General features: G+C 41.3%; 2 protein-coding genes across 3 annotated transcripts in view; one reads left to right on the top strand and one right to left on the bottom strand.

Annotated features, from left to right (window-relative positions):
- The window catches only part of LOC137534094 (proton channel OTOP1-like), a 666,091-nt gene that overhangs the window by 599,873 nt on the left and 45,685 nt on the right, over positions 1-20,533 (top strand). Inside the window, exons 10-11 of the mRNA XM_068255447.1 lie at positions 12,178-12,231; positions 13,652-13,753. Of these exons, the coding sequence (XP_068111548.1) occupies positions 12,201-12,231; positions 13,652-13,753 (133 nt within the window). The 5' untranslated portion in view covers positions 12,178-12,200. The remainder of the gene's footprint in view (positions 1-12,177; positions 12,232-13,651; positions 13,754-20,533) is intronic.
- Positions 8,684-20,533, bottom strand: part of SFXN3 (sideroflexin 3) — a 34,201-nt gene continuing 22,351 nt past the window's right edge. For both annotated transcript variants that reach the window (XM_068255442.1, XM_068255443.1), the window contains 4 exons: positions 19,465-19,514; positions 16,951-17,000; positions 15,831-15,878; positions 8,684-14,845 (listed from right to left, as the gene is read on the bottom strand). In XM_068255442.1, coding sequence (XP_068111543.1) covers positions 14,749-14,845; positions 15,831-15,878; positions 16,951-17,000; positions 19,465-19,514 — 245 coding nt within the window. In that variant the 3' untranslated portion in view covers positions 8,684-14,748. The remainder of the gene's footprint in view (positions 14,846-15,830; positions 15,879-16,950; positions 17,001-19,464; positions 19,515-20,533) is intronic.

The raw sequence follows: 20,533 nt of genomic DNA, 5'->3' as shown, positions 1-20,533 counted from the left end.
GGAACACACAGCGCAGGAGATTTGGGTGCAGCCGGCGCCACCAAAGACTGTAATAGGAATTACGGATATAACGGCGCACAGTAAGTAACTTCGGAGCCGCCAGAAGACGGAGCTGAAGTTACTTTTAAAACACTGTAATTCGGCCGCCAGCAGTAGCTGGCAATAGCTGGAAGCCAAATTACATAAGTCCCCACCGTCCACGTGGACCTGAAGAGGTAAAAGTACTTAACACCGCCAGTACTTGTGCAGCAGCAGGATAAGCCATATATCAGCTATATCCTGCGCCCAAGTCATGCCTATTGCAGGTGTGTGATTCAGACACTACTGGTGAATGAAAGATCAGGGTGCCAAGCAACTGGTATTGTTTAAAAGGAAATAAACATGTCAGGGGCCTTTCACACTAGGCTGTGCCCCACTGCAGCCTATTGAAATTCTATGAGGTCGAGCATACCAAAGCAGTGCAGCGTGATACGCCGGAAATGTTTTCACTGCATCCCGACACAAATCTACGTTACCGCACGGTTCTATGGCAGCGTAGAAACACAGTAATCCCCAAAGGCCTGTTTTTTGGCTGCTGCCAATCTGCAGTGTGAAACCAGCCTCAGGTGTCCTTTAAAGCATGTCTAAGTGATAAAAATATATAGGCTGCCCTATTAATTTCCTTTTAAACAATGCATATTGCCTGCCTGTCCTGCTGATCTTTTAGGCATCAGTATTGTCTGAATGACACACCTGAAACAAGCATGCAGCTAATACAGCCTATGGAGAATCAAGGTGACCAGCCAGTGGCGTAGCTAAAGAGCTGTGGGCCCCGGAGCAAGTTTTACATTGGGCCTCCCAAGCACTCTATACATAACAATTGATATGGCGCACCAAAATCTGCCAAGGACACCCACAGAGTCAGAGGTGCAAGAAGTGGATGGGGATGCAGAACTGCTGTACCTGTCCATGTGGCGGTGATTGACAGCGCCGCTCGTGCAGGTGCATTACAGTACCTGGAGGTCGGCCTGACGTCATCGCCGGGGACCGGGACGGAGCTGCGGCGAACGGCTGACTGCAGAGCTGCGGCAAGGGACATGCTGGGAGCTTGGGGCTGGAGGAAGCCCCGGGTAAGTAGCACTTATTTTCTTAATTTTCTCCTGATAACGCCTTTAAAAAAATGTTTAAGCAAAAGAGTCATATAATGAAAATGAACATCTTCAGATGCTTATCCTTCAGTACAGGGAAGTAATTGCACTTCTAGTGTGAACATATGCAAATGTATGTCATGTATGTTGCTGCTGACACAGGGGGCCATATGCAATTAAGTTTTTCTCCTGAGTTTTCTCCTAGGTGATATTTTTACAACTTGTTATAAAATGCTTTTGAAGTCACCAGCAAGCAAGAAAATACTCAAAATAATTTTGATAGTACTTTTTCACCAACTTTTGCGTACATTTTCATTTGTAGAATGCTGAAAATTTAGTTTACAGTGATGTTGAAAATTATCTCCTAGGAGATAACTCAGGTGAAAAAAATAATTGCATATGGGCCAGGGGACCATATTCAATTCACTTTTTCTCCTGAGTTTTCTCCTAGTAGATCATTTTTCATCTTCTGTTTAAAATAACTTTTTAGCACTTTGCACTGGAAAAAGTACCAAGAGGTAGGTGGAGAAGTATTATTAAAATTAATTTGTGTCTTTATTTGCTTGTTGGTGTATTAAAAGGCATTTTATTGACAAGATTGAAAATATCACCTAGGAGAAAGCTCAGGAGAATAAGTGAATTGCAAATGGACCAGGGTGAGAGTCTGAATCAACCTGACCATAAATACTACCACTGTGTACAAACAAAACTTCTTTATTTCTGTTTTAGATTGCCCTCTGCTGGCCATAGTTGGCATACCACTGTTTGATTTTTATTTAGTTCTACCGTGGAGAAGCGCCATACTGGGTTGTCCGTCATACGTATTCATTTTTCCCCCCTGTAAATGCACTGCTTGCTGCACGTCGTTTCGATGGAACCCGCCGCAGCACTGATGCGCCTTACACAACTGAAGGAGCTTTACACAAGGAAAGATCAGATATTGGCTTCAATTCATCAAAGGGTGTTCGATAACAAAACCCCAGTCCTTAAAATACCGCATTCGGTATTTTACACTTCACTGTGCTAATTCATCAATATTTTCCCATGTGTGGTAGAGGTTCGTTAAGTTACCGAACTACTAGGCTTCAATTCATCAAAGGCTGTTCGATAACCGCAGAGTGGTGCAGAGCAGCTTGGAATGTCCGTGTGTTGTTACAAGCTGATAACAATAGAAGGCATCCAGACATCCCTTTACATGTAAACGTGTTATAGTTACTGTTATTTATACTGCCTCTGCTGCTCTGAATCTGTCGATCAGTCTTTCTTAACATTTTATTTATTTGCCACAACGTAGATGAACTTCCTGGAGACATTACAAATGCCATGCTTGGTGATTTCACCACCAGCATCTTTGCATTATCAAACAGGGCCTGAAAGGGTTACACCACCGAAGGGAATCTGGGGATATCTTTTGACCCCTTCTCTCTGCTCACTGCTTGGGGGGTCTGAAAGCTTGTGTGGAGAAGCCTGTGTGACCTATCAGCGGCACTTGCAGGAGAACAGGGGCTGTTTCTATTGGCTGCCTGCTCCTGCTAATCATGAAAACATTCACACAGAAGGCTTTCGAAGCCTGTAACGACAGGGGAGAGCTTGAGATAAACACTGAATGTGTTAGCGAATGTGGGAACCTTGATGAATTAACATTTGTTGAGCACATGTCGGTAATTTATCTCATTGCTGTGTCATTTCAGCTTCTCATTCGGTAACAGCTTTGATGAATTAACATTTTCTAAAGTGCTTCGTTAAGTCAGCTGTTTTCAGCATTACCGAATGCGGTAATGCTTGATGAATTGAAGCCATTGTCTAAAAAGACATTTTGCCACTGTTTTTGTCACATTTTTATGAATGACTGCCCAGGATTAGTACAGAAACTATTGTGTGTTGTTATTGAATGACTTTTGCCAAACATCAAGGTTAGATGTTGTCATTAGATACCAAATACTGAGATGAGCAGATGATGTATGTATCTGATTGTTCACAGCGCAGAGTTGTAGTGTAATGACAAATCAGATTTATTATTTACTTCCCTATACTGATACACAGCAACCTACTAATTTCTTCTAAAAATGTATACTTTTCTGAATCTTTTTTTTTTTTTTTTTGGTACATTTTTGACATTCGGTATTGTCTTTGGGCAGCTATTTTGCAATTGATTGATCCATTTGAAAAAAAAACTTTAATTGAAGATGTGTACAGCTCATAAACTGTTGAAAATAAAAATGGCTGCTATGGATAACCCCTGGAGAAGACTTTTCTTCTTAGATCTGGGCCCATATGCAATTCACTTTTCACCTGAGTTTTCTCCTAGGTGATATTTTTACAACTTGCCATAAAATGTTTTTTAAGTTACCAGCAAGCAAGAAATTACAAAAAATAAATTACATAGTACTTTTTCACCAACTTTTGGGTACTTTTTCAATTGTAAAATGCTGAAAATTTAGTTTATAGAGAAGATGAAAATTATCTCCTAGGAGACAACTCAGGGGAAAAAATAATTGCATATAGGCAATGATCTCTATTTTTACTTTCACTTTTACTCTGGTTCTTTATCTATACTCGGCCTCTAGAGGTCGCTGTTCAGTTGCTTGCTAAAGCTTGATTGAGTCGGCTGCATTTGATTTTTATTATATTACCAAAGTCATTACGCTTGCATGCCTGAGCACCATGAAAGAGGATGTATTTTCTGGTACGTTAATGTGTGCGTGGACTTAGTCTAATGATACACAGTTTGTTGTGACATGTTTAATTTTTACTGTTCAAAACAAATTAAACATTTCAAATAGGAAAGTGTGTGAAATGATTGTAACAAAGCTTGTAAGAAAAAAATAAATAAAAACAATGCTGATAAGGTTTTAACGCTGGAAGGTTCAGGGTCGTTTTGCAACTGAGTGAAACAGCCTGTCATTGCTGCTGTTTACAATGCAATTTTAAGTATCTCACAGGCTTATTTTCAGTTCAGGTTTAGTTATAGCCTTGTACCGTGTTTCCCCGAAAGTAAGACACTGTCTTATATTAATTTTCCCCTAAAAGATGTGCTAGGGCTTATTTTCAGGGAGGGCTTATAATTATGAGGGGTGACACTACTGTATGTGCTCCCTCTTGTAAAATGTGCCCCCCATGTAGTCAGATGTGTCCCCCGTGTAGTCAGCGGCAGCCCCAAGCATCCTCTACAGCGTGGCGAGTGGAGCCCAAAGTCCCCCATTTGCTCCCGCCCTCCCTATGCAGAGTGGCGAGCGGAGCGCAAGCTATAAAGCAAACAAGAAACTCACGGGGTTCCGAGGGGCCAGCGTTAACACCTCTCTTCAGCAGCGCGCGGCTTCCTCTCCTTGACAACGGCTCTTGTCATGTGATGCACGCACGTCCCGGCGCGTCACACCGTGTGACGCGCCGGGACGTGCGTGCATCACATGACAAGAGCCGTTGTCAAGGAGAGGAAGCCGCGCGCTGCTGAAGAGAGGTTTTAACGCTGGCCCCTCGGAACCCCGTGAGTTTCTTGTTTGCTTTATAGGTTGCGCTCCGCTCACCACTCTACATAGGGAGGGGGGGAGCAAATGGGGCACTTTGGGCGGCCAACTAGGCCTTATATTCCGGGGATGGCTTATATTTCAAGCTTGCTTGAAATATAAGCTAGGTCTTACTTTTGGAGTAGGTACTATTTTCAGGGAAAGACGGTAGTTCTTGGCTTAGGTGACCGTTGGGACTGAGACTATTATGTGTGTACAGCAGCCCTCAATGTGTTGGGGAATGATCAGCCTGGTGGATCATCTCGGCTAAGCACAGGCCAAGGGCATAGTTCTACTCACCTCACTGTTTTCCCTCCTCGTCTCCATAACAACAGGACAAGTCACTAGCCTGCAGGCTTGTGACACATCTGTACAGACTCAACTCTGAACTGTTGCCCAAGGAACTGAGTCCCAATCCTTGCTGGAAAATAGTCCTTGTTCATGTTTTAAAGGCTTAGTTATCATAATGATACCTTACATGCTTTTTGCAACACACAAAACAGTGCTTTACAGTTTCAGGATTAATTTCTTATTTCTTTTTTTTTTTAAATTGCTTACATAATAGATGCAGCAATAGAGTTAGATTCAGTGGCGTAGTAATAGGAGATGCAGAGGTTGCGACCGCACTGGGGCCCTTGGGCCAGAGAGGCCCTCCCTCAACTGCAGTATTAGCTCTTTATTTGACCTGTGGTGGGGTATTCAATACTGCTATAGATGCTTTGAATAGGGGTAATCATTGACAAACTGTTCGCATCTACATACAAGCAAAAGCAGCGCCTGGAAATTTGGGCGCAGGGTGAAGCCAAAAACTGCTCACCCTGCTCCTGCAAAAGTTGCAGCGGCGTTAATTACTATTCCCCCTCCAGGCTGCCATGGACTTAGGGGAAAGATGTAATTTGGCTGCCAGCTGTTGCCGGCAGCTGAATTACGCAGTTTTTAAAGTAATTTGGGCTCCAACTTTTGATGGCACCCAAATTACTGTCTGAGCACTACTATAGCTGTAATTCACATTATGGCCTATGGCGCCACATGTTGCGCCCAAATTTCCCAGCCCCGTTTTGTTCTGTTTCGTCCCCACCCCCTTCTAGCAACTTTGATACTGTGGATGTCCTTGGCAGGCTTTGTTGCGCCATATGAATTGTTATGTATAGAGTGCTTAAAGAGAACCCGAGGTGTGTTTTAAAGAATGTTATATGCATACAGAGGCTGGATCTGCCTATACAGCCCAGCCTCTGTTGCTATCCCAAACCCCCCTAAGGTCCCCCTGCACTCTGCAATCCCCCATAAATCACAGCCATGCTGTGAGGCTGTGTTTACATCTGTAGTGTCAGTCTCAGCTGCTCCCCTGCCTCCTGCATAGCTCCGGTCCCTGCCCCTGTCCCTTCCCTCCAATCAGCAGGGAGGGAAGGGATGCAGGCGGGGACTGGAGTTCCGCAGGAGGCGGGGAGAACAGCAGACTGACACTATAGAAATAAACACAGCCAGCTCTGACAAGCTGTTTGTCAGCAGCGTGGATGTGATTTATGAGGGATTGCAGAGTGTAGGGGGACCTTAGGGGGGTTTGTGGTAGCAACAGAGGCTGGGCTGTATAGGCAGATCCAGCCTCTGTATGCAGATAATATTCTTCAAACCCACCTCGGGTTCTCTTTAAGGAAGGGGGGATATGTAAAGCTTGCACCGGGGCCCATAGCACCTTAGCTACGCCACTGATTAGACTGAAGTCACATTACTTGATCAGCATACGTATTCATAAACATTGATTTAGAAACTGTGTGCCTGATGCATGAACCTAATATTGCCTTGCACAGGCAGCGCCAGAGCCGGGTGATCCACAAGGAAATTCCAGGCATCTGCCTGGGGTCTGGAGAGAGCCTAGCGGACTGGTGCATGCTAGTCCCCACCAAATGTAACTAAAAAGGCCAGGTGACCATCAGTGCTGGGCAAAAAGTGCTATCTTGCCTAGGGCCCCATTTCATCTTGAAGGTAACCTGAAGATAGTTTAAAAAAAAAATAAGAGTTTTACTTACCCAGGGCTTCTGCCAGCCCCCTGCAGCCGCCCTGTGCTTGTCCTCAACAATCCTCCACCGCGGTGCAGATTCGGTATCGCTGATTTCCGCCTGTGTGTCCTCGTTGGCATTCCCGGTGCCGGGAGTGTCCTGCGCGGGCGCAGTACGAGGTTTTCTCAGCGATAGCGCAACTTAGCCATGGCGGGGGACCGGAGGATCGTTCCGTGACGGTGCGGGCACAGGGCGGCTGCAGGAGGCTGGCAGAAGGCCCAGGTAAGTGAAACCCTTCTTTTCTTTTTTTTTTTTAACTATCTTCAGGTTCCCTTTAATCCTTTTCTAGGTAGTGCTTGGCAGTATTCTTGGTACTAAAGCCAGTAAAGAACCTAGCATTGCATAATTCATGCTTTATGCTAGGTACGCGCCATACAATTTCTGGCAGATTTACACGCCAGATCGATTTTTTCCAACATGCCCAATCTGAATTTGGATTAATTTCCATAGAAGTGAACAGAAACAGAAAATCTATCGAAATTCAGATCGGACATGTTGGAAATTTTTTTTATCTGGCAGGTAAATCTTCCAGAAAATTGTATGGTTTGTACCTAGCATTAGGCTCTATGAGAGATAAAGGATCAGCACAATAGCTAGACAACTAACATTTTCAAACTGAAACAGATGGCAGCCTCCATATTGCTCCAGCTTTACGGTTACTTTAATAGGCGTTGTCTCTTTTACTAAACTGGAAGAAGGAAGTGAATGGTGAGATTGTGAAACTTTCTGAGGAAAAAAAGCCTGTAACAAGTAATTTTCTTAAAGAGACACTGAAACGAAAAAACAATTATGATATCATGAATTGGTTGTGTAGTACGGATAATTATTAGAACATTAGTAGCAAAGAAAATATTCTCATTTTTATTTTCAGTTATATAGTGTTTTATATAACATTGCATCATTCTCTAATATTTGCAGTTTACACATTACACAGCATTCTAAATGATTTTACAGAGCAGGCAAGTGAACTTTTGAACCCTTCTCTGCAGAGAAAAAGAAAAGACATTGACAGACAATTGAGATAATAAGCTTCAGAAGACAGAGCTCTCTGTGACTTTGAAAGTCGTGGAACTCAATGGCTCTTTTGCATAGATAACAACTGGAGTTTCTTAACTCTTCCTGTACTTGAAACAATATTAGACTTATGTCTATGCTCCTAATGTTTTATGTCTTAGCTGTACTACACATACAAATCATTATATCATTTTTTTTTCACTTCAGTGTCTCTTTAACATTCATGTGTAAAGCTCCACCTGCTGGATAGAAGTGACATGTGTAAAATAATCAGTGCTGCTCGGATACCCCTTTTCAAAATCGGAATTGAATTCGGATCCGGATACTCAGATACTCAGAATCGGATATCCGAGTCCGAACTTTTTGGTTTCCGAGTAGAATCAGATAACCGTACCCAATATCCTGTCGGATATCGGATTCGGATATCTGGATAGAAAATCGGAAGTGGCCTGTAAATGGCTTAAATTGCTTCTAAAACTCTCTCTCTCTCTCTCTCTCTCTCTCTGTCTCTCTCTCTCTCTCTCTCTAGGACTGAATGCCTCTGAAAGGGATTTTTGCCATTGAAGGCCTCTGCTCGGATATCCTAATTGACTATCTGTCCAGATTTCGGATTTTCACATGGAAATCCGAGTTTGCTCGGATAGTGCTATTCGGATTTACAAAGAAATCCGAATTCCTATTCAAAGTTCGGATAGCGGAAAACGTTCGGATTATCTGGGTAGTTCGGATACCCGAATATTGGATGAGCAGCACTGAAAATAATTATATTTTATATTTATTATGTCATTTACAGGCCAATTTACACAGGGAGGGACAAACTCATAACCCTTTACTGTATGTATGTGTTCACATGAATATTTTTACAGGTGTTTATCATACTGTTACTTTAATCAAGAAAAAAAAACAATGCATTCCCTTTAAATAACCCCCATCCCTCACTGCTGAAGGAAATATTTATTCTTTAAAGAAAATTGCATGCTCCTTTGTTTTGCAGGATATTTTTATTGGTATTTCAGAGCCACATAAGGTCACATTCTCATGAATATATTCTGATTTATACATGTTCCAATCTCAGATACGGAATGGCTGAGGTACATTTAATTCTTGTGGGTTTCCATTCTTCATGTCTTCTTACTCTAAATTCATACACTAAATACAGACTACAACATCTATACCACCGCTCTCTGTTCACAAATACTTTATAAAAGAAAAATATACTGTATTCGACATCCTTTGTGCTACAGAAAATACCTGAAGTTTATCAACGGTATACATACTTTCCATAAGTGGTTGCTGTGTAAGTAAATAGCTTTGCAGCCAGACAGCACCGAACTGTTTACTTTCAAACAATAGTTACAAGCAGCTGAGGTTAAAGTGGAATTTTTAGCCACTATTCTTTTATTTTCATGGTAGGGAAGGACGGAATTTCGGTTGGGTCTTATTGCTTATGTGTGCTCCTTAGGATCAGATTTCCACTCAAAGCATGTCTTGGTGACCCTCCAAGCCAACCATGTGACTTGAATGTTCACTTATTTAAGCAGAATTCTCTGTACATTCAGATGAAGCTGGTGACTGTTACATTTGTTGAACAGGGACACCTGAGCTATCCTTTTATGCTTAGATCTTCAGGACCACCCTTTACATTTTCTGCAGTCCATGGCCTGTGCTCAATTTGTAAACCCTCAACATTCATATAGAAGAAGCCTGTTCTGTGCATATAATATTTAGTTGCAAAAATTATTAATCATAAAGATAATGACATATGATTATTGGTGATGAGAGTAGTAAATAATGTTCCTTGAAATACACAGCTAAGATTGGTTTCCTTAGTAATTTTCTCTAGACTGTCCCCTCCAGCATCAGCACCCAAACAAAGCCTGGATATAACCCAAAATCCCCTGCAATTGCCTTTGGCTGATAAGGAGGCATAACGACGTAGTGGATAGCACTCTCACCTTGCAGCTCTGAATTCCCGGTTTGAATTCCAGCCAGGGTACTCTCTGCACAGAGTTTGTATGTTCTCCCTGTGTCTGCGTGGGTTTCCTCTGGGCACTCCAGTTTCCTCCCACATCCCAAAAACATCCAGATATTGATAGGTTAATTGGCTTCCCATAAAGTGGCCGTAGGCTACGATATATATATTACTACGGTAGGGATTAGATTGTTAGCCCCTCTGAGCGACAGTCAGTAACAAGACTGCATGATCTGTAAGGTGCTGTGGTAGAGGTCAGTGCTATATAAATACCTAATAATAATAATAATAAGGCTAGTGATGACAGAAAAGCTTACAAGAAAGCTGTGGATTTGGTCAAACCACATCTCATATCACAAGTAATCTGACATTGGGGTATCCTCCTAACTCCAAAAACCATGTTTCATGCTGCTTGCCCTACCTTTGCACCTCAGGAAGACTGAACAGCCCAAAACGTTGACAGTCTGGCTATGTACTGTGCTGCTAATAAAGCTGGCTGAAGAATATCCTCACAGTCATGGAACCATTGTGATATTTTTGTAACAGAAGAACTTTCAAGGAAAAAAAATAAGATAAACCACCAGAAAAGGAAGATTAAACACTAGCAAAATGCTTTACTCACACCTGTTATAGTAAAACATACATATGTGTTGGACTCTGTTAAAAATCATTTACTGATGAACTTTATATAAAATCACAAGCAGGGTATTGACACAGTATATTAGAACTATATCAGGTCAATAGACCATGATAATCAATGTACAATATATAAATGCATTTTATGTATAAAGCAATAGAGTTGATGGAATCTAAATGAATTGCACTATACCAGAGCCAATGTTGCTGTGATTATGCAAAAAAATATTGCAGATTTGCACGATTTCATCAAAATGCAGTGGGAGAAATTCTTGCAAAATAAAAACAGAAAGAAGAGCCTATTGCATTAAAGCTGGTGTGCCACGGAGAAAAGCAACATGCTATAGTTAGTATGGGTGGCAGTTATATATACTGGTTATAATAATCATCCACAATAATGATACAACATTTGAGTTATACACAAGTCGATAGCAGCCTAAATTGCTAAGTCCTGCCAGTATGTGCTGAATAGTAAACAGGCAGATCTCACTTAAATATGGAGTGCTCCACATAGCAGACAACATCCTGTACATGTAGCATATAATCCAATATAGATGTAATACAAGTAGCACCAAAGAGTGTCATAGCAATATGGTATAATATGAGTGATCACAAGTGCAAAAATTGGCTATAATGGACACAGGATGGACTGGCCTGTTTTTGTTAGTAAACCGCCTTTCTCAAGGATGCATAAATGACCCTTCCCCAGCTGGTCATCTTACCAGAGACAGGTTTTCCCTGGGAATTTAGTTAGTTATGTTTTGGAGTGTTGACTCCCCTTAAAGAGGAGCTGTTAGGTATAAGGTCTCAGAGAAAAAAAACACATATATCAGTAGCTAAATATTGGCTGTACTTACATTACATATGCATTTCACTGTCCACGTTTGGATTTCACAGAATTTTTATATAGTATTTGCAGAGAATGATGCTCCTGACAGCTCATGGCAGGTTCCATGTTTGTCTGTCTCCTATGAAGCCAATTGTGTCGTCATGTCCTCCCTGCTTCCTGATGATTCGACTCACAAAAAAAATCCTAATGGACAACACTACTGTGCAGTGAATATTAATTAGCCATGTGGCTAGGAACAATAGCGGACTCATGCAGTATACTCTAACGGAACAAGTGCCTGTGATTTTTCAGTGCTGTGAGCTGGGCTGCTTTACAAGCTGCTGTAACTTGAGCCTGTAACTTCTCACTAGCAGCCTTAGGGTGTGATTGAAAAATGAAGGGGATGACCCAGGGTGGGGAGAAGCAGCCCCAGAATGCTTTGCAGTATGTTATGCGGCCTGTCGTCCTACTTGAGAGCTTGGGAATAACAGCGTTGCTGTTCAGCACACATCAAAAGTAAGAGAGATTTTTAACTTTAGTATTGCCTTTTTGGCTTCCTTCTAAACTGTTTAACACAGGAGAATAGAGGTTTAAATTAGCTTTTGCAGCCTGACAGTTACTCTTTAACAGTTAAGTTTACCATTACTTCTATTGAAACATTACGATTATGATTTGCTTAGGTTTTGAGGTTCACTCGGCCTCTAACACAGACATAATAATTCCCATGGGGAGGCAGCTACACTTGAGACTAAGAATAGCTCCTACTCTTCCAAAATCTTCCCCGAGGGAGGCGGGATACTTATTCTGATTGGCCAGAACAATTGACCTATCAGCACCACTCAGATAAGCTTGGGCAGTAATTGTTGCATAGAGGGAATAGTCATGCTTCCTTGATTAGCTGAGTCTTATACAACTTTGGTGACCTCTAAAGGAATGGAGTAACACCTATCATGTTCATTTACGGGATTTATGCTTAGTAGGGGTGCATGTTAAAACCAGATTTCCTCTATTTATTTTATTTGGTTTATTTTTAAAACAGCTGATACAGTAGCTGCTTATAAAATGACCTCGAAGCAAAAGCATCTAGAATGTGGTAAGTAGTGCTTGTATTCCCTTTTAATGATGACTTTAGCAGTGCTTATGAATTGAAATAGGCAAATTTTCGTGAGTTTAGTTTCAATCAAAATGCAAGCTTTGTGAAATTGTGCTAAAAAAGATCAGCTCATATATGTGTCAACTGTTAATTTCAAGCTATGCACACAGTTTTAAATTTCTGTTGATTAAAACCATTTTTAATGCAAAATTCATGGTCTCTGTAGAGACACACTACTAGGGTATCTGCCAAACACCATGTGCTGTTCTGTAGATAGTAGGGGGGGGGGGGGGGAGGAGGACAATGGCAGAGATGTTGGGGGGACACCTGTAGTATTCACTTTTTTTTTTCATCAGAATATGAACGTTACAACAAAACGGTTGCTAGTTTAACCTAGATAGACTGATATGAATTATAAAGAAAACCTGTAAATATAAAATACAGCTTCACACAACTGCAGCCATCATCTACATTTCATCAATATTTTGTAAGGTTACATAATTGCAATTCCCCTTACCAAGACAAAAAGCTGTCTCACCTTCAAATGGTAATGCGTCACATAGAGCACATGTGAATCTAGGATTCTGCTGCCAGTATCGGTCACTATGGAGGTGATTTGCTAAACCCCAGTAAAACTGCCATATACACACAGCGTACAGCAATTTTACAGGGATTTACGCAAGTAATCTTTTATGCATTGCACACATAGCCCTACTGGCATTATGTACACAGCAATTTTGTTGCTCCTATGATGCACATTACACTATTTGCACAACATGCGTTATACTAGCAACACACACATTGTGTAAATAATGCAACTTGCCCTATGTTCTATGAGTGCTATGTTACTTGCATAAATACTGGTGCTCTCACCTGGAAATCAACCTCCATGTCCCAAGTCTTGTTTGCTTCACTATACTCAAGAACAAAGGCGTAAACAGGAGGGGAAAACTGTAACATTGTATGAATTGTATTCCTTCAGTCCTATGTGCTTTAATATACTTATCAACCGAGCAATAAACGAGGGGAAAAAAATTATGAGTACAAGTAACGTATTGGAATGTCGCCTGGAGAGTTGGGCGCAGGGTGAACCGAATAATGACTACTGGGGGGGGGGGGGGAGATAGACACACGTATATCTCATCATGTAACATGTCACCTCGTGTATCCTTTGGCTGGTGAGTAAGTGATTACTTCATGTTCTGAAGGGTCTAACTTATGTGAAGGGACCCAGGATTCATAAGCTGGTGCATTTTATAATATACTACTCTAACTACTGACTAGAGATGGGCAAATCATTTTAGGTTTATGCAAATTTCAGCCAAATGTATGCACATTCACACAGCTTAGAGTTGGAACAGTCAAAATCATCAGCTATAAATAAATATGTTGCAATGAGTTGCTTCTGGATGTTTTGCAGGTATCCTGGCAGTGACTGTGTGGCGGCTCAGTATGATACACTTCAGACACATCTACTGTCAGGATGTTTCGCATTTAAACTGCAGTAACTTGACAGAAGAAGGTAAGAGAGGGAGCTACTGATGACTCCTGTTTTACCTTACACTATCCTGTCATTGGTTGTATCACATTATTGAGACATAATACTTTGAATGGAAGTTTTGTTCCTAGAGTGTAGAGTGTACAGTGAGAAGTGTTAGGCTACGTTTCCACTATAGCTGATTTTCAGCATTTGCCCACATGCAAGTTGGGTTGTGGAATTGCATCCTATCGAAGCTGCTTCCGAATGGCATGCGTAAGGGTAATAATTGTGCCTGCTGCATTTTTCCTCACATCACATCTGAATACCCATAGCCATGCATGCCACAGCTAGAGGGAATCTGATGAGAATTGGCATCAGCATGGGGGTACAATTGGGAAATGTAGCCTAGTGGAAACAGGCTCATACAGATGGATTTGAAACCTTAATTCTGGGGATATGCTGACTGTAACAATGGAAGTAAATCTAGTTCGACCCCATAAAACTGTAGTGTTTGCACAACGTCTCCCTATTTCTGACTAAGTAATGATATATACCAATGTCTACAGAAAAGCTAATGCACATTAAGTATGAGAGATAAAAAATAAAAAAAAAGTTGCTAGGATTATATATCTCCTCTTCAGTGCTTTATATTTGCATTTTGGTTATACTAGTTCCTTCCTGCAAAGAAACCATTAAAATGAACAAATAGCTGTGTAGCAGAAATGCATTATCTTGAATATATATATTGTGCCATCTCTTTTAAATGCTCTTCTTCAAAGGCCAGTAGATCCTTCATATAATACATCTTGGAGGAGATCTCACTAGAAACCGGAATGTATTAAACTCTCCAGGAAACCGCCAAGCCACAAATACACAAATCAGAAAGCCACATACCGCCTCTAGCTATACCTGAGATCATTAGGAGGGTGCTCCCACCTGGAACCATAAGTTTTGTGTTAGCAGCTTGTAAAGTGAATTCTATAGACGTGTCGTTCATGTATTGACCAATTCGTACTGTCTGATGGGATGGTCCTCGCCTAAAGTCCTTTGTTGAAGTATACAATCTGTGTGTTCGGGCTTTTCTCCAGTATGCGGTCACGGACCTCTGGTTCAAGGCTGGCCACTTTCATGGAGCTAAACGTAAAATAGACAGAAATAAACAAAAAACCACCAACATATTTTAAAGGTGTAATCCAGTTAGGCAAGTAATTTGGGTGCACTTTGCAGTAGTTTGTACATGATTTGCAGCAGAATCCATTTTGTGTTCCTAGCAGAAATGTGCTAGTTATAGCTTTTTAACACTACAAACAACTGCAATGTAAATGAATGTAACAGGCCAATGGTCCAATTGCTATTGCAAATAAAAGGGGAGAAAGAGGACAACCCTGTCTAGTGCCCATGTTTACTTACTTCTTGTTTTGTATATTTTTTGTAGTTACAGTTCTAAAGCATACACTTATTTAAATGCTTTATTATTTTTTATTCAGACAAACCAGTTGGTTTGATTGGCAAGCTTTAGAAGTATAATTTTCCTGCTGTGCAAGACAGATAAGTTGTCTCCAGGGTGAGAACTTTGCTCTTGATGTATTTTAGAGACCTGAACCAAAAGTAAACTGCCACTGTTTTGTGCTCACCAATTTTACTAGATAGAGCTACAGGTCAAGTGTCCTAACAACTGAAATGTTAATTTGTAACATTTCATGTGGTTCTGTGTAGAATACAAAATAGAGCTAAACAAACTATAATACAAATACAAACGGTAACCAAGAAGCATGAAAGAGAGCATCTATCATGCTGGAACGACCATCCTTACACAGACATGGGGCCTTCAAAACCACTTTTCACAACATAGAGATGTTCTTACATCTTTACCCTAATGGTTTAGCATTTCATAACTTCTATCATGCATCTTTTAATAAATGAAGTCTGCATAATGTGTTCCATGGCATTATAAGGTTGTGGGGCTGCTTTTACACCTCCAGAGGTGTATCTGTACATTGTGCCTGCTACAGTTTAGGCCTGGATATGATGATAAGTGTATAAATAATGCAGGTATTCCCTCACTTGTAAAAAGCTCAATTGAACAACGTAGATATTCCCTTCCAAGATTGTTACTCACCTTTTCTGAGGAAACAGTGCACAGCAAAGAGGTGTAGCAAACACCAAACTAAAACAAAAGAAGACAGAAGAATATATTCACACTGAATAGATGACAAACCCAATACATGTACATAGGGTAACTAATTCAAAGCTAGAGATGTAAATACAGCTGAAGTGACCCATCATGGGACTGATCAATCCAAATAGTTTACATGTATCTCAAGACACAGACATTGGTACAGTACAGCATATATACATTGATAAGAATAACATTAGTATAAATAGTTTTGATTATATCTTGCACTTGTAACAAAAAACCTTTGTATTCATATGAGGCCCTGTGCTGCTTGACTCAAATCCCATTATGAATGCACTCTGAATGCAACGGATATGTAAATAATCATTATTATCAATTAGAATAGAAAAAAAAATATTCAATAGATGGCATTAAAGCACTATCGTCATGGAAAAATATAAATAAGAATCTACAAAATCCAAAGCCTCATACACACATATGTCAGACTGTCGCTCACAGAGCACACTTGGGTCACAATTCAGGGCATTTATTTCTCTCATGGTCAGCATTGTTTTTCAGCAAACTTCTGCTGTAATAGCAATTCTGTGGGATCAGATGGGACACCTTGCACAGCCTTTGCACCTAAAATGCATCAGTGAGGCTGGGACATACAGTAGGAAGATTGCTCTATTCGCTGTAGCCAAGTCTGGCTGCTGGCTAATAGACTACCATAGCTGTCTGTCACATAGCTGCATATACATGTAATTTACATTTTACGTGATAGGGTTGCTTTAATTTTATATAAGCAAAACTGCTCCATTTCATACACTATTTTAAAGCAAAATTAATTTAAAGCAATGTTCAGAAAATGCATATGAAAGAATCTGTGCATGAATTCAACACCTCTTTCAGTGCAATCATAACCTTGTATTAAGAACCTTTTTTGTTCACTTTTGAACTCATGTTTAAGTACCAGAGCTTCCGTATCTGGAAATTGTTGTCTTTGCTGGTAACCATTTTTTTCAATACTTTCTACTACTATTCATTGTCCAACTAAGTCACTGACATTTCCTGCTTATATAGGAAAAGCCTTGAAGACTTGACCAGCATGGCTAGTACTTACCAAAAGCCAACCAATCCGACTTGAAGTGGTGCATTCATCCATGGATAGCGCTGCAGTGAACAGAGGTAACAGAAAAAAATAAATGTGTTAAAGCAGCTTTTCTACATATTTAATATGCAATCCCTCTATTCAAAACATTGAGTGCTTCATTAAAGGATCAAAGGGAAAAGGCAGACGTCATAAAAAGGGCAGTGAAAATGTTGGGCTAAATAGCACCCTGCTTCTGGCTTCATGATAGTTATTATGGTTTTATTCAAGTATTTACTGTATATAGCGCTGACATATTACGTAGCACTATACAGAGTATATTGTCGTGTCACTAACTGTCCTTCAGTGGGGCTCACAATCTAATCCCTACTATAGTCATATGTATATACAGTATGTATGTATGTAGTCAATATGTATGCATCATGTAGTGCATGCATCATAGTCTAGGGCCAATTTAGGGGGAAGCCAACTAACTTGTCTGTATATTTTGGGGATGTGGGAGGAAACCCACACAGACACAGGGAGAACATACAAACCCCTTGCAGATGTTGACCCAGCTGGGATTCGACCCAAAGACCCAGCGCTGCAAGGCAAGAGCGCTAACAACTAACGCCACTGTGCTGCCCATGGTTATTGCTAACTGCAGGCCATTTATTTGCAGTCCTCTGCCCTGGCTTGAGAAGGTGAGTGTCAGAGCACTTTATTTTGTTAAACATGGTTCAAGTCTGCTTTAAGTGCAGTGCAATAGGTAATTAGCAGGTAAATGTTTTATAAATATGTTTTTTAAACTAAAGACTTTTCACAATTACAACAAAAGAGAACTTTGAACCTGACATTTTCTGAAAATGAATCATTCAAGCAAGTTAAAAGTAGCCTTTGCTGGTAGACATATGTTTGCTGCCACTGCTAGCCTGTCCTTCTGACGTGCCTGCTTCCTGACGGTCATATGATTTAGTAGCTTCACAGTGAGTCAGTGGGCCCAAATCAGGAAGCAAATAAGGTGCTGCCTGTGACCTCAATGCTTCGTTCTGAGCGACTAACTCAGCCACCAATACAGCGACTGACTCAGTCCATAAGCCATACAAGTAACATTATTGTGTTCAGAAAGAAGTCAGCCTTAGCCATCTTCATATTTCTCTGTCCAAGATTTTCTGTTAATTACAAAATAAGATGTGTAATAAATATATTCAGCATTATAATTATTACTGTGTATTTATATAGCACTGACATCTCTTCCGCAGTGCTTCATGGATTCCATAGTCATGTTCCCGTCCCTCAGAGGAGCCCACAATCTAGCCCGTACCATTGTCATTGTCCCTTCCAAAGTCAGTAAGCTTACCATTTGTTTTTGGGATATGGGGGAATCCACACAAACACAGGTGGGAACATATAAACTCTATGCAGATAGTATCCTGGTCCAGATTTGTACGTGGGACCCCAGTACTGCAAGGCTAGTACTGGTTGCAAAAACTTTTTTTTTTTTACTATATTTGGATCGTACCAGGTAATGTTAAATCCTCTACGAGGTATTTACTATCTTCTGTGTTCCCAGTGTGAGACTTGCATAATCTTTATTACTTTCATGGGTGGGAAACGACAAAAGAGTGATGAAAAGTTGCAACAGAATGCAATAAAAACATCTTTTCCTTTAGAGTGAAGAGTGAAGATGGAATTAAGGCTAGGTTCACACTATACCACAAACGAAGAGTATGCATAAATGGCGCAATAAGCACATCCATTCAGACCCTCAGTGGATGCGCTAACGCTGTTTACAGTGGCTGCTGTGCTTGCATTGCCACCCCTTCTCTCAACTGTCTGCTGGTACTTCCAATGATTTTCTCGTAAGCTGCGCCGTCCCAGCTCATCACTGTTCACCCGTAGACCAGGAAGCATGGGGCTTCCTGCTGATTTAGAAATTTTCTATTTTGAAAAAATGTAAATCCTACCCAGCAACAGGGAGAATTCCCATTGGTCCACATGAACCAGCAAGAATTTTTTCTGTTGCAGGATGATTCCGATTGGCTCTTTTGCAAACCAACAGGAAACCCTATGTTTCCTGGTCACGGGGACAGTGACACTGAATTTCTACGGGCCAGTCGAGCATTTTGCATGCAGCGGGAAGCCTAATGGGAACTTACACGTCCATTCCCATAGGTTTGCACTGGGTTTGATTCATGTTTGAGGTCAGCATTTTGTATTGCGGCGGCAGAAAAATGCAGCAGGTTGGTATTTTGCATTTGCAGTCTGGCGATTGCGTTGTGTATTTGTGTTCCGTTTGGCAGTACAAACACAACCTATTGATAACATAGTATGCATTTCCTGTCCATTCTTGCATTTAACTGTGTTCCGTTTTTACCTGTAACATGAACTTGTCTGTTATATTTTTACTGCTGCCTGTGACTCTACTCAGGAAATTTCCCTCCTTTCTATCCTACTCACTGATTTCACAAAAAAGAAGAAATAATAATTTCAGATTCAGTAACAGAAATGTGAAGGTATGTATGCAAAATATCCTCCAAGTCTTACCTTGAGAAATGCTCTTTTCTCCAGGGCGTTCATAATGACTGGTGGGATGGCTGAGGAATACAAAGTAATATTCATTAGATCAGTGCTGTCCAACTTTGCGGGCATGGAGGGCCGTTTTTTTCCAGACCACATGGTGGAGGGCCAGAAGACCTCCCCAACCCAGCCCCCCCTCAAGTCTAGCAGCAGTTTCCCCACAAAATGCAATTCGAGTGGTAGCAGATTTCACAACAAAGTCCAACCAGATTGGCAGCAGATTCTCCACAAAATGCAATCAGATTGGCAGCATATTTCCCCACAAAATGTAATCAGATTGGCTGCAGATTTCCCCACAAATTGCAATCAGATTGGCCGCAGATTTCCCCACAAAATGCAATCAGATTGGCAGCATATTTCCCCACAAAATGCATTCAGATTGGCCGCAGATTTTCCCACAAAATGCAATCAGATTGGCTGCAGATTTCCCCACAAAATGCAATCAGATTGGCCGCAGATTTCCCCACAAAATGCAGTCAGATTGGCGGCAGATTTCCCCACAAAATGCAATCAGATTGGCCGCAGATTTCCCCACAAAATGCAATCAGATTGGCAGCATATTTCCCCACACAATGCAGTCAGATTGGCTGCAGATTTCCCCACAAAATGCAATCAGATTGGTCACAGATTTCACCATAACCCTTGCCCTCATGCTGCGGCTGCTTAAATTTAAATATTTACACGCCCCCGCTCCCCTCGTTCCCCCCCCCCCATGTTGCAGCTGCTGGACTGTAATTATTTACAGTCCCCCCCTCGTTCTCCCCCGTGCTGCCGCCTTTCACACACCTCAGATCGGCGGCAGGCAGGAGATCGGAGCCAGTCAAACCGGCGCATAGCAGCCACGTGGTGAATTTAAATGCAGGAAGTGACATCATCGGTCAAGTCCAGCACTTGAAGTCCACCGTGCGGCTGCTATGCGCCGGTCTGGCTGGTTGCTATCTCCTGCCTGCCGCCGATCTGAGGTGTGTGAGTGGTGGCAGCATGGGGGAGAACGAGGGGGGGGGGGGGACTGTAAATATTTACAGTCCGGCAGCCG

This window comes from Hyperolius riggenbachi, chromosome 10 (genome assembly GCF_040937935.1).
Source record: "Hyperolius riggenbachi isolate aHypRig1 chromosome 10, aHypRig1.pri, whole genome shotgun sequence".
NCBI classification, from domain to species: Eukaryota; Metazoa; Chordata; class Amphibia; order Anura; family Hyperoliidae; genus Hyperolius; species Hyperolius riggenbachi.
The sequence above is the reverse complement of the archived record's forward strand: the minus strand, read 5'-3'. Positions and strand labels throughout refer to the sequence as shown.